Source organism: Trichomycterus rosablanca, chromosome 22 (assembly GCF_030014385.1).
Source record: "Trichomycterus rosablanca isolate fTriRos1 chromosome 22, fTriRos1.hap1, whole genome shotgun sequence".
NCBI classification, from domain to species: Eukaryota; Metazoa; Chordata; class Actinopteri; order Siluriformes; family Trichomycteridae; genus Trichomycterus; species Trichomycterus rosablanca.
In genome coordinates, this window is record NC_086009.1 from 15,135,943 (window position 1) to 15,148,063 (window position 12,121).

A 12,121-nucleotide genomic window follows, 5' to 3' on the forward strand; every position below is an offset into this window, starting at 1 on the left:
CATTGCTGAGAATGATCCACCACCTAAATAATACCTGCTCTGTAGTGGTCCTGTGGGGGTACAGTTTGCTCAGGGCACAAATGTGGCAATTTGGTGTGATGGGCTTGATACCTGTAACCGTTTGCTTACTAGTCCAGCACATTAACTGTTGGGCCACCAAGAAAAGCAGCATATGAGGAGCAAAGGGGCAAAAAGACCTGCAGGAATGTTTAGCAGACAGAACAAATAAGCCCAAGACATTCTGAAAGCAAGTATTGTACAAAGATGAAGGAACAATGATGGTGTTTAGGGGTTAATTGTTAAGTATTAAGCACTGGGGTGGATCTATTATTCGTTGGGATTGTGTGGCAACCAGTACAGAAAACATTGCACAGATAGATGAAAGGAAAGCTTTAACATGAAGACAGTTGTGACACAGTCAGTCAAGGAACCGAATACAAAAATAAACAGGCTTTGAAGACAGATCTGTAAATCTGTAGGCATGTCGATGGCTGGTGTCTATGGTCCCATTTATATTTAAATTTTCAGCATTTAGCAGACACTTTTATCCAAAACGACTTACAGTACTGTGACAGTTTATTGTCTAAGTAACCAAGGGTTAAGGGCCTTGCTTAAGGGCCCAACAGTGGCAGCCTGGCAGACCTTTCGATTACTTTTATCATTCGATTACTTTCGATCATTTGCCGACACTGTTATACAAAGTGAATTACAATTATTACTGAACACAATCCGAGGGTTTGAATCTAGGGGTTAAGGGTTTCAACTTGGTGGTGGTGGGTCTTGAACCAACAACCTCTTTAGCCGCTGAGCTACCACTGCCCTATAAATTTACAATTACATTTAGGCATTTAGAAGACACCTTTATACAAAGCGACTTACTGGGACAGTATACTGTGTAAGCAATTGAGGATTAAGGGTTCAAGAGGAGCAACTTGGCAGTGGTGGGGCTTGAACCAGCGACCTTCTGATTACTAGTCCAGTACCTTAACTGCTAGGCTACAACTGCCTCCCGTATTTGTATTTGTCCCCTTCTTGAAATTTGGCATCATGGTTTGGCAACATCTAATACAGCTTTTGGTTTGAAATAAAAGAGGGCTACTATTAATTATACATTGTATGGCCAAAAGTATGTGGACATCCTTTACTTTTTCATTACCTATTACTAACAGGTGTAAATCATTTCCACACAATAGATAATATGCTTCCAGCATTGCGCCAACAATTTGGAAAAACTTACTGCAGATGATTGCAGACTGCAGAGAATTAAATTGGAATGTCAACTGCGAGCCAGACCTTCTTTTTTTTCTATTTTTCCCCACTTTTTCCCCCATTTTCTCCCCTAATCTAGTCGTGTCCAATTACCCTGATACTGATTCGACCCTTCACCGCTGACTGAGGACGCCTCCCAACTGACATACGCCCCCTCCGGCACGTACAGTCAGTACAGACTGCATTTTTCACCTGCACGAGTCAAGTTCATACACCGACGGGCACTGTGTACGGAGGGCCACACCCCCATCAGCATTGTTCCTCAGCCCTGTGCAGGCGCCATCAGTCAGCCAGCAGGCCACAGTTGCACCAGTTATGAGGACCTATAATCCAACTTTTTACCCTCTAACCCTATGGACAACAGCCAATCGTTGTTCATGCAGCAGCCCAGCCCAGTCGGAAGGCAGAGCTGGGATTCGATACAATGTATATAAAAACCCCAACTCTGGTGTGCTAGCAAACTTCACCGCTGCGCCACCTGAGCGGCGAGCCAGACCTTCTTGTCTAACCTTGTAAAAAGCCTTCCCAGAAAAGTGGAGGCTGTTGCCGTTGCAAAGAATGCCCAAATCAAAACACATGATGATGATTTTGGAATTGGACGCCCAACATGCTCATGAGCAGGTGTCCACATACATTTGGCAGTAGTTTATATCATGGCATTTTCCCTGTTATGGTCATCATGTTTATTTTCCCATCGGTAATCTATTTTCAGCTGTGGGCTCTTTTTCTAAAGGTCAACTTTCACCCTCTAATCCTTTAACCCTACCTAATATATTGGGGATTATCAAATACCACACGCCTAATTTATTGGTTTATTGGACTGAAAAAAAAACAGCAGAGTGAAAATCCAACCCATAAATGCTTTCATTTAGGAGCAGCCAGAAAATGCTTGGTAAATTTTAGTGCAAAATCTTACCGCCAATGAAGAACATACCCTCATAAGAGCAGGGTTAATACAGAGTATGGAATTACGTAGATGTACACAGATGTAAATCCTTGACTGGGACTGAAATTAAGCACAGAGAAATGGTTGAAAATTGGTGTTTTTATTGTGCATTTGCTTTTTATTTCATTTTATGTTGTTTTATTAGATTTCAAACAGAGCACAGTGGAAATACTAGCCATAATTGTTTTTTTTCTTTGTGAGCAGGCATTGCTTTGACTAAGTAAAGGAAAAATAATGCATAGTTAATGTTGCAGTGCAAGCGCAAAAAGTGTAATAAAAAGTACAATATCATGATACACTCAAGGCTAATACAGAGCTTATAAAAATTCTGATGTGGTAGGGAGTAGAAACATAAAAAGCATGCTGAAATATTAGTATTTTCTAATGAATAGACTGTATTTTAATATGTTGAGTTCATTCCTACGTACAAAACAAACAGCTTGGTGCTTGACTGGCACTGCAGTCTAATGAGCTAGCCCACCACCACTGAGATCTCTGGGCTTTTGACCATCCGGGTGCGAGCTCAGGCATAACTGGCTGTGTCTGAGGGAGGAAGGGTCAAAGGGGTTCCTCAGGGCTGCTCTAATTGCAGCCACTACTGGTAAATACCCCCAATGGCCTTAAGGCACCTGCACAAGGGATGGTGGATTCACGGATAGTAGTGCATGACTCTCCGTGAATGAGAGAGCTCTCTGTGAGAAATCAGCTCTGGCAGGTAAAAAGAAGCGATTGGTGACCATGTGCTTGTGGGAAGGGGCATGCAGTAGTCTGCAGATTAATTTCCCACAATTGGAGAATTGGATATGACTAAATTGGGAGGGATAAAAGGTTAACACTCACCTTTTCTGGTCAAAAGTGGTATGTTTGACAGAAACCCATTGGTGGCTGTAATGTGAATGAAATGCAGAATGAGAAATCTCTTTATGCTGACAAAGACATTGGCTATGTCCAAAAACAAGAATTTGATCAACAGTATCTTTAAGCACCTTGGTGATTCTGTGATGATATAAACAAAGGTTTCTCAGGAGAGTATTCTTTACCACAGCCAATATGCATATTTCAGATCTTGACGTTTGCATCCCAAGTGATGCCATTCGGGTTCGCACACGCTGCAGCATCACTGACTCAGTAATAGGTGGCTAACAGCCTCCTGGGAGCTGGCTATGCCATTGCAGAAGGGGAACAGCAAGCTCAGGGCCTGGTGACTTCCAAGAGAGTGTTAGTTGGATGAGTAATGCAAGGACCTGATGGGACCTGGTTATTGTCCCTCAATAGGCATTGGTGGAGTGCAGAAACTGCAAAAACAGAAGAGCTTGCATTTCACTCTCTAGGCGACACTATACCCTTTATAGCTGCTGTATCCTTCATAAAACAAGACCTTGTTGGTGACTATCGGAGGCTTAAGCCAAACCCATTCAGGACGGAAAAGATTTGTGGGTGACATTAATGAAAGGACATTGAGTAAATGGTCAAATGATGTTCATGATGTGGGCGGCACAATGGCCTCACAGCAATAAGAGCCCCTGTGTCCACATGGGTTTCTGTATGTTATGTTACATAGTTATAAGAGCAGTATTTAAAAATGCAAAACTCTTTCTTAAAAAGTTGGGACAAAGGTGTGTTTTCCTCTGTTAAATCACCTTTTCTATTAATTCCACTTTTTATTGTTTTGGGAACTGCGTACACTAATTGTTGGATATTTTGCCCATTCTTGCTTGGTACAAGACTTCAGCTACTCAGCAGTCTGTAGTTGTCATTGTTTAATTCTCTTCTTCATGATGCAACATTCATTTTCAATAAAAGACAGATCTGGACTGCAGGCAGGCCAGTCAAGCATATGCACTCTTTGCATACAAAGTTGTAATGCATGCAAAATCTGCCCTGAATGAAGTTCATGTCTCAGTACGAGCAAGAGATGGTGGGTCATCGTGAACCTCGACCTAGATGTCATCCCAGTACATCGAGCAAAATATGCTAAGCATTTCTCAAAGCCAGTGCCATCTGCCCTCACAACCGTCTGCTCCTGCGTATACGAACCCCCATCAACAAGGACATCGTCCCAATCCTTCCCCATCTCCTTTGATTTACCCACTGGCATTGTTTTGCTGAAATTATCATGGACTTCATGTAAACAGATTTCACCTCAATGATGGCATACCATGACAAGGTTCGCTTTTCCCAAAAACAAGACACAATATGGTAAGGCTGGCTGTGGTGGGCTAGTAAATTAGACCGGTGCCATTGTTCCACACTTTATTTTTAATTTAATTTCCTTTTCATCTGTGCTTAAGCTGGGCAGGCTCCCTTTAGGTCCAGTTCTAACGGGAAACACTGGGAAAAAGCAGGAATACCCTGGACAGCGTGCCAATTCTTCAAAAGGCTTCAGCTATCCAAACCCTCTCAGAGATAGTCTTCGTAATCATGTCTGTGTGGATGCCTGGCCAGTCGATAGAAGCACAGAGCGTCTCAGTGGTGGTGGTGGGCTAGCGTAATAGGCAGCTAATGCTTTACAATTGAGCATAAATTGTTTCAGATGAATCAAATACGTTCAATGAATCATTCCGTTCAATCATTTTGTATAATTTAATGATACAATTTATGTAAAAATACAATTTATGGGGAAACTGGGACTATGCTAATGCTTTCTAATTTAGGTGTTGACGTTTACAGATTTGAAAGAATAACACAATGACTGAACACAACCGCTGTAAGCAAATTAAATCCTGCAATGCTTAAATGAAGCTCAATGTTTTGATTTTCTGAATGACTAAGTAGCCTGTTTGCGTTACAATTGAATTTGTTTTCGATAAAAATGTGATTAAAAACATTTAATTGTCATGAATATACGAGTGATCTACGACTAGAAAATTATTTCACGGCCCTAAGCAGTCTCTCTTGTTTTCTTTTTTTTTTATAGGAGCCTAGCCGAAGCCATGCAGTCCTTCCGAGAGCGGAGTGGTTTCCAGGGCAACCAACACTGCTACCAGCAGGAACCTCGTGAATTATCTCGGCTTGAGAATTACAGACATCATCTCGGCCAGACCGGACAGGGCTACGAGACACACTCGCTTTCTGCTGCAGGGATGCCACCAGCAGGAACAGCGTCTAAAGACTGTTATGGGCAGCAAAACTACCCTAGCTATGGCAGCGGTTCAGCTCAAACCAAGAAACCATACGGAGGTGGCAAACCTCCTACCCAGCACGTGCAGTCTGGCTACAGTGGCCATGTGAGTTCTGGATACTCAGCCCAGTACATGAGCGAAGGGCATTTGCCGCAGAAGTGGGACGAGTCTACTCAAATGTCTCAGTACGAGCAAGAAATGGTGGGTCATCTTGAACCTCGGCCTAGCGGGTCATCCCAGTACATCGAGCAAAATATGCTAAGCATTTCTCAAAGCCAGTGCCATCTGCCCTCACAACCGTCTGCTCCTGCGTATACGAACCCCCATCAACAAGGACATCGTCCCAATCCTTCCCCATCCCCTTTGATGTACCCACAGAGTCACGTTCATTTTCCTCAACATGCCCGACCACCCTCCTCTACCTCTTCAAACTACATGGAGAAATGCAACTCAATCCCTCATGCCTACAAAAGTGGCTTTGGAATGCCCCCTAACGTTCAGTATTCAAGGCAAATGAGTAACCACAGTACCCTGAAGCAGAGTGGGTATCGAACTCAGAATAATTACGGCTACCAACAGCCCGCATCACGGACTGGATTTGAACAGCAAGGTCCCATGCAAGGGATTCCGAGTACACCAGAGAGCCATCCGAAATTCCAACATTACAATCAGTCCCAACAAAACTACTGCATCACAGATATTTCTGTGAGGTCACCTGAGCAGTACTACCAGAACTGTAGTCCAAGTTCCAGTCACTCACCTGCTCGGTCTGTAGGCAGGTCTCCCTCATACAGTTCCACCCCGTCTCCGTTAATGCCCAATCCTGATACGTTTCAGTATGGTCAAACAATCAATCCTGCAAGTTCGTCCTCTTCTGCCGGTCTGCAAGATCAGAATATGTTGATGCCTGCACACACCCAGTCATCCCCTAGTGTTACCCACCACTCTCAGAGCTATTCAAGCTCTCTGAAGGACCGTTTCTCAGAGAAGCTTTTTTCTAACCCGAGCCTGTGGAGCCTGAATGCCCTGACATCTCAGGTAGAGAACATCTCTAATAACGTCCAACAGTTATTACTCTCAGAGGCTCTTATGGCCAACAAAAAAAATGGCAAGCGAAACCAGCCAAAAAAAGGAGAGGACTATAGGGGCCAGTTAAAGGCAATGGAGGACTCTTCATGTCCCGAGAGCCAACATGGTTCTCTAACCAATGACACTTTCGACACACCAAGATCTTTGTCATCTGTAGTACAAGAGGGAGGATACTCCAGCAGCACAGAAGACCAGATGGAACAGAACTACTACTATTTCGGTCAGGGCAAAGGCCCGACACAGGCCTCAGCACATTCTCAACTGAGTTTAGACACAGTGTCTACCTGCTCTATGAACTCGGCAGATGACATGTCCGTCAGATCAGGCGATTCGGATAGAAGTCTGCGGAGTACAACCTCTGAAGGTCATCTTAACTGTGACCCTAAAATGCAAAGAGTGCCAATTGTAGAAGAGCAGAACAGTTCTCTCGGGAGTTTAAGAGAAGAGAGGTCTCCCATTAGTGTAACAGCCACAAGTCCTATGAAGCAGGAGAGTAATTCTCGACTAGGCATAAAGCAACCAGAGATCACTCAAAAGGAAAATTTAGAGAAGTCTATCTGGACCGAGAGGACGACTGATGAAAAGAAAATTGGACCCATTAACCTGCCTACAGAACATGAATGTAAAGAAGGGGTTCTTGAGGAAACCGAGAAACAACAGGAATGGCCAGAGGATGAGAAGTTCCCCTCCCTCATCCATAAGATGAATAAAGCTGTGACAAATGAAAGATATTCTTACGAAACAGGAGACACTATTTATCAGAACCTGGAAAGCAAATATGATAGAGAGGATCAAGACTTTCCTGGAAAGGGCTTTTTAGACGTCAGCAGCAAGGAAAATGAAAATGAAGTTGCAGAAGCAAAATCAGAAGTATTTAAATTGGAATCACAGCTTACTATTGAAGGTCTGACGACATCACCAGCTATTTCAAGAGATTCACTTAACTCAAATCAAAGTTCACCTGAGAAAACGGAAGATTCAGACGTATCTTATCTAACCCCTCAGTGTGAGTTTTCAGAGGAGAAACTGTCAACCTCTGAAAAACAGGACTTCTTTGAAAAGCAGCAGTTTGTCTTATTAAATTCATCCATTGAAGTGAGCGAGAATGAAGGGTTACCACCAACTCATGAGGTGGTCAATAATAAAGCAAAACAAGAAGAGTCTTTTACAGAAGCCTGTGATAAGCCAGAAGATAAAGCAGGTGGACTTCTGGTCAAAACGGATGCTGGAGAGACCACCGTTCAAGACATAGCCCATAGAGGAAATGAAAGAGGGTCAGCCCCATGTGACATTGCACCCCAGTCTCACTCTGTCAAGACTGGCTTCTCAGCTTTCGATGAGAAAGCAACACCTCAGACCCAGGCGAGGGATCGCATTGATGCAAAGGTGCTGGAGCCTGATTCGCCTCAGTTGCCCGGCAAGTCAATAATGCACTCTGCACCCTCTTGGGCTAATACACCACCCTCTCCACAGAAAGGAGATGAAGAAATAGAGCCAGGGATTAGCTGTCCCAGTGCAGTAATGCCAACAACGAAAGCAGAGCCTGTAGCCCCCTCAGCACATCCAAGACTATTGGGTAGGAAGCATACCCGAGGTAGGCAAAGGCTGATTCATTCAAATGCATCTATTGGGAGCCAGATGAGTGTGGAACGAGATGTGGTCCCACCATCTCCTCAAAAACCTGATATGCCCTCAAGCAATAGTGCCCTATTCTCTGAACAAATGGGAGCGGTACAGCCGGACAGCAGTCAAACACCCAAACTGGCGGACGTTTTACCATCCCGTATGTGTACTCGCTCTCTAGGGTCACAAGGTAGCCTGAAAGTTTGCAACCAAGAAAGAAGAAAACCAGTTGCAAAGCCCATTTCGAAACCTGACCCGAAAGTAGGTCCAAAGCCAGGACAAAAGCCTGGTCTAAAACAAAATGTAAAGACTGATTTAAGACCTGGTACAAAATCAGCCCCAAAGCTGAGTTTCAAACCTGGTACAAAGTCTAGTCTGAGGTCTAGTCCAAAACAAGGCTCCAAGTCTGGGCCAAAACAAGGCCCAAAATCAGGGCCATTGTTAACTATTAAAACAGGTTTAAAGCCTGGCCCAAAGTCTAGTCCAAAAACTGGCTTAAAGCCTAATGAAGGAGTAACTCATAAAGGCCCTGGACGACCAAGAAGCCTAAATTCAAAGACCAAATCCCTAAAATATAAAGACAACATACAAGCTCACGTTGAGAATATGAACAGCACAAGTTGCATCAGTGAAACCACTACACAGCAAGAAAATACAACAGCCACTTTAGAAACTGTTACTGACACTACTTTGTGCTCTACTATAGACAGCACCACGGGTTCCTCATTAGATACTGAGATAGATGCCTCGTTTGTAAATTCTGAAGCAAAAGATCAAAAATCCATGGTATTAAGATCTAGGAAACAAACACAGGGAAAATTATCAGAGCAAAAAGAAAAAAGGAAAGAGACCTTGGCGGCTGAGGCATCAGCAATTAGGCTCACAGAAACACATACGCAGGAGGTAGCCGTAGCCCATCCATGTCAAAACCAAAAATCCTCTATACATGAGAATATCTGTGCAGATTCACTAAGCCTGCCAAATGAGAAAATCATCTCTGTTCCAGTTAAAAGAAAATCTAGTTTAAAATTTAAAGGCCCAATTAATAAGAAGAAAGATCAGAAAGGCAGTCAACCAGTCCAACAGTCTCTGCTTCAAGATACCCGAGGTACCAAGGGGAGAAGAAAGCAAGGACATACCTTAGAACCATCTATATGTAGCACTATGACCAAAGAAAGCCTTCCATTTGAAGATGATACATCTAGTTTGCCCCCTCAGGGTCCCACTAAAACAAAATATTTGCCTCCTAGAAAAGGCAGAGGACTTAAATATGAAGCGATGGTTCAGAAAATCGCATCACCTATATCCAAAAAACAGCCTCTACCTATCCAACCAGATGCAACCCAGGATGAATTAACATTAAAGCCAGCCCTAGAATTCCTGGTGACCGAGAAAAGAAAGTCAGTAAATACTACAATAACGGCACCAGAAGAAGGTGAGAACCCAGTAAAGATTGAGGAGACTCCAGAAGCAGTAGGTATTCAAACTCCTCTTAAAAAGCGAAGAAAATGGGCCATTATGGAGATCACCAATGCTGCAGATACACTTGAGACTACGAGTCTCATTATCAACACACCAAGGTTAGCGAAACAGAGAGCCATTAAAAATAACCACGAGATGCATCTAAAGCAACAGAAGAAAAGAAAAGGAATCAAACTAGCAAACAGCGTGCCACCTGTGGAATTGCATGAGCAGACTCAACTAGACATGCCCGTCCCTACCTCAGTTGAAGCAACTTTACCACCAGCTTCTTTTGCCCCCCATGCTACAGATGGGAGTACAGAACCTGAACAGCTTTCAGTGGAATTGTGCTCAAGAGTCATTGAAGCAAAAAGAGGTAGACGGTCATCAAATAAAAAGAAACAAGGAGAAGCTCTGGGTCAGCAAACTGTAGTCAAAAGACCAGGCATTAAAAAAAAGTCTGGGCTGAAAAAAATGATTCAACAGAACGTTAACGTCGTAATGACCACCGTGAATGAATCTGAACACAAAACCAAACGCAGAAAGGAAATCCCGACAGTCAAAGGAAAACTGTTTTCCAAGGACGTTTTCCAACCACAAGAGAGCGGCATCAAACGTTCATTCAAACCGTATGTACACATCGACGGCTCAAGAAAGACGGCCTCTTTCTGCACAATCGTGAACAGGCCGGAAGAAGAGCACCTGCTTACTGTGAAAAAAGCAAAAAGGAAGAACTTGGTAAGAATTAAAAATGAAGCCACTTTAACCAAGGCAATTCCAGACTCTACAGTAATGCTTCAGGGCCCAATAGTTAACAAAAGCCTATCTGACAAGTGTCTTGTATGCTGTCTGTGTGGAAAGCCAGCAAATTACAGAGAACTTGGAGACTTGTGTGGCCCATACTACCCTGAGAACACCATACCACGGAAAACACTGTCCCTAGAGTACCGAGAAGACTTTAGGCGAAACTATGACGAACAGCAAGACAAGACGACCACGTGCACCGCAGAGCAGACCGATATTTTAGAGGAAAAGGACACAAAAGACTTCCCTCAAGAGGAATCGAGTAAAGCAGACTGCAAGCCGGCGATGAAAGAAAGAAGGTCACAGCTCCGGACTCGACTTGGTCTGCATATGAGGTTCAAAAGACTGCAGCTGTTGCAAGGCAGAGCTGTTAAAGGAGCTCCCTCTGCTGGTGAGGAGGACTGTTACTCTGCTTTGCAGAGGTTGCAGCTGGAGGCCGAGGTTAATGAACACTGGGCGCATGTGTCTTGTGCTGTCTGGACGAGTGGAGTGATCCTCATCGCAGGCAAACTGTACGGACTCAAGGAAGCTGCACAGGACTCTGCACACACAGTAAGCATATGGGCAATATATTTATTGTTTATGTATGGATGGAAAGACTGTATATATGTCAGAGTATCTCATCTTTTTCATGTTAAGGCTCTTTATTTATCAAAGTTTATGATGAACCATGGAGGAAAAGAGAGAAAAAAAAAGCTACGTTTTCTCAACTCCTTTTGTGCAACATTTGTTGGCACCCCTTTATTTAGCACAATTTGCAGCTTCCCTTTGCCAAGATAACAACTCAAAGAACTGGTAATGAGACTAGAGATCAAATTGAAAGGGATATGAAAGGGATCCATACAGATTCTTTTAGGACAGAGGTCCTTTTGATCTTGCGATTTAAGCTTGTGGAGTCTTCTCTATAGCAGGTTCTTCTCCCTTAGGTTTTCTGTAGTGTCTTGATTCATCTATATAAATCTTGATTCATTCTGGGTCATTATGAGGTGTGTTTTGGATCATTGTCCTGCTGAAAGATCACACTATGCCCAAGTTTAGGCTTCCTGGACCTCTTGAGGCATGCCATCACTGTGTGTGGTCAAACTGGTACTTCTAACAAAGGGGATAGGGAATTAAGAATGGTTTTACAGTTTTACTGTTTTGTTTATGATTTCCAAGGATGCCAATTTTTGTGAAGGGGACTACAGTGACACCCTTGGTTAGATTCCAATTCCAATTGTGGGTCACCAATTGTGTTGTCATCCTATGGTTGTTGAATGACATGTGAATGAGTTGGCGATCATCCCAGTAAATCCCAGAATCAGCATTGTCGCCCCTACAGTGTGCTGCTTTACCTTGTTCTTTATGAACTTCCATCTTTAAAAATTTCAAGAATAAAAGCAACTTGACGAACACTGATCCCCATTTATGCCTTTTTACCACTCTTAACAAATGCCTTTGTTATTACAGAAATGCTTCACGTGCCAGAGAGAACAAGCCTCGATCTCCTGCAGTTGGAATAACTGTACCTACAAGTATCACTACGTTTGTGCTAAAGAAACAGGTAAGCTAGAGTACTGTGTTTGTGTAAGTCAGATGACTTTCATTTATCCAATGGATCATGTAATTAATTCTGCCAGAGCTTAAAACCTGGAGTGGATAAATCAGCCCAGTCATACATCATACCATTCTGTTTTCTCTGTCCCACACAGGCTGCATCTTTGATGAGGAAACTTTTTCGATAAAATGTCCAAATCACCAGGTAAGTGTTCGAGAACATTAAAAGACTTCTTTAATCCTAAAAATAGCCTCACTGTATTATGTGCCC

The 12,121-nt window shown here is 43.2% G+C and overlaps 1 protein-coding gene across 1 annotated transcript in view; it reads left to right on the plus strand.

The window, feature by feature from the left end:
- Positions 1 to 12,121, plus strand: part of LOC134336184 (retinoic acid-induced protein 1) — an 82,748-nt gene that overhangs the window by 65,433 nt on the left and 5,194 nt on the right. The window contains exons 2-4 of the mRNA XM_063018890.1: positions 5,133 to 10,866; positions 11,764 to 11,857; positions 12,006 to 12,055. Coding sequence (XP_062874960.1) covers positions 5,149 to 10,866; positions 11,764 to 11,857; positions 12,006 to 12,055 — 5,862 coding nt within the window. The 5' untranslated portion in view covers positions 5,133 to 5,148. The remainder of the gene's footprint in view (positions 1 to 5,132; positions 10,867 to 11,763; positions 11,858 to 12,005; positions 12,056 to 12,121) is intronic.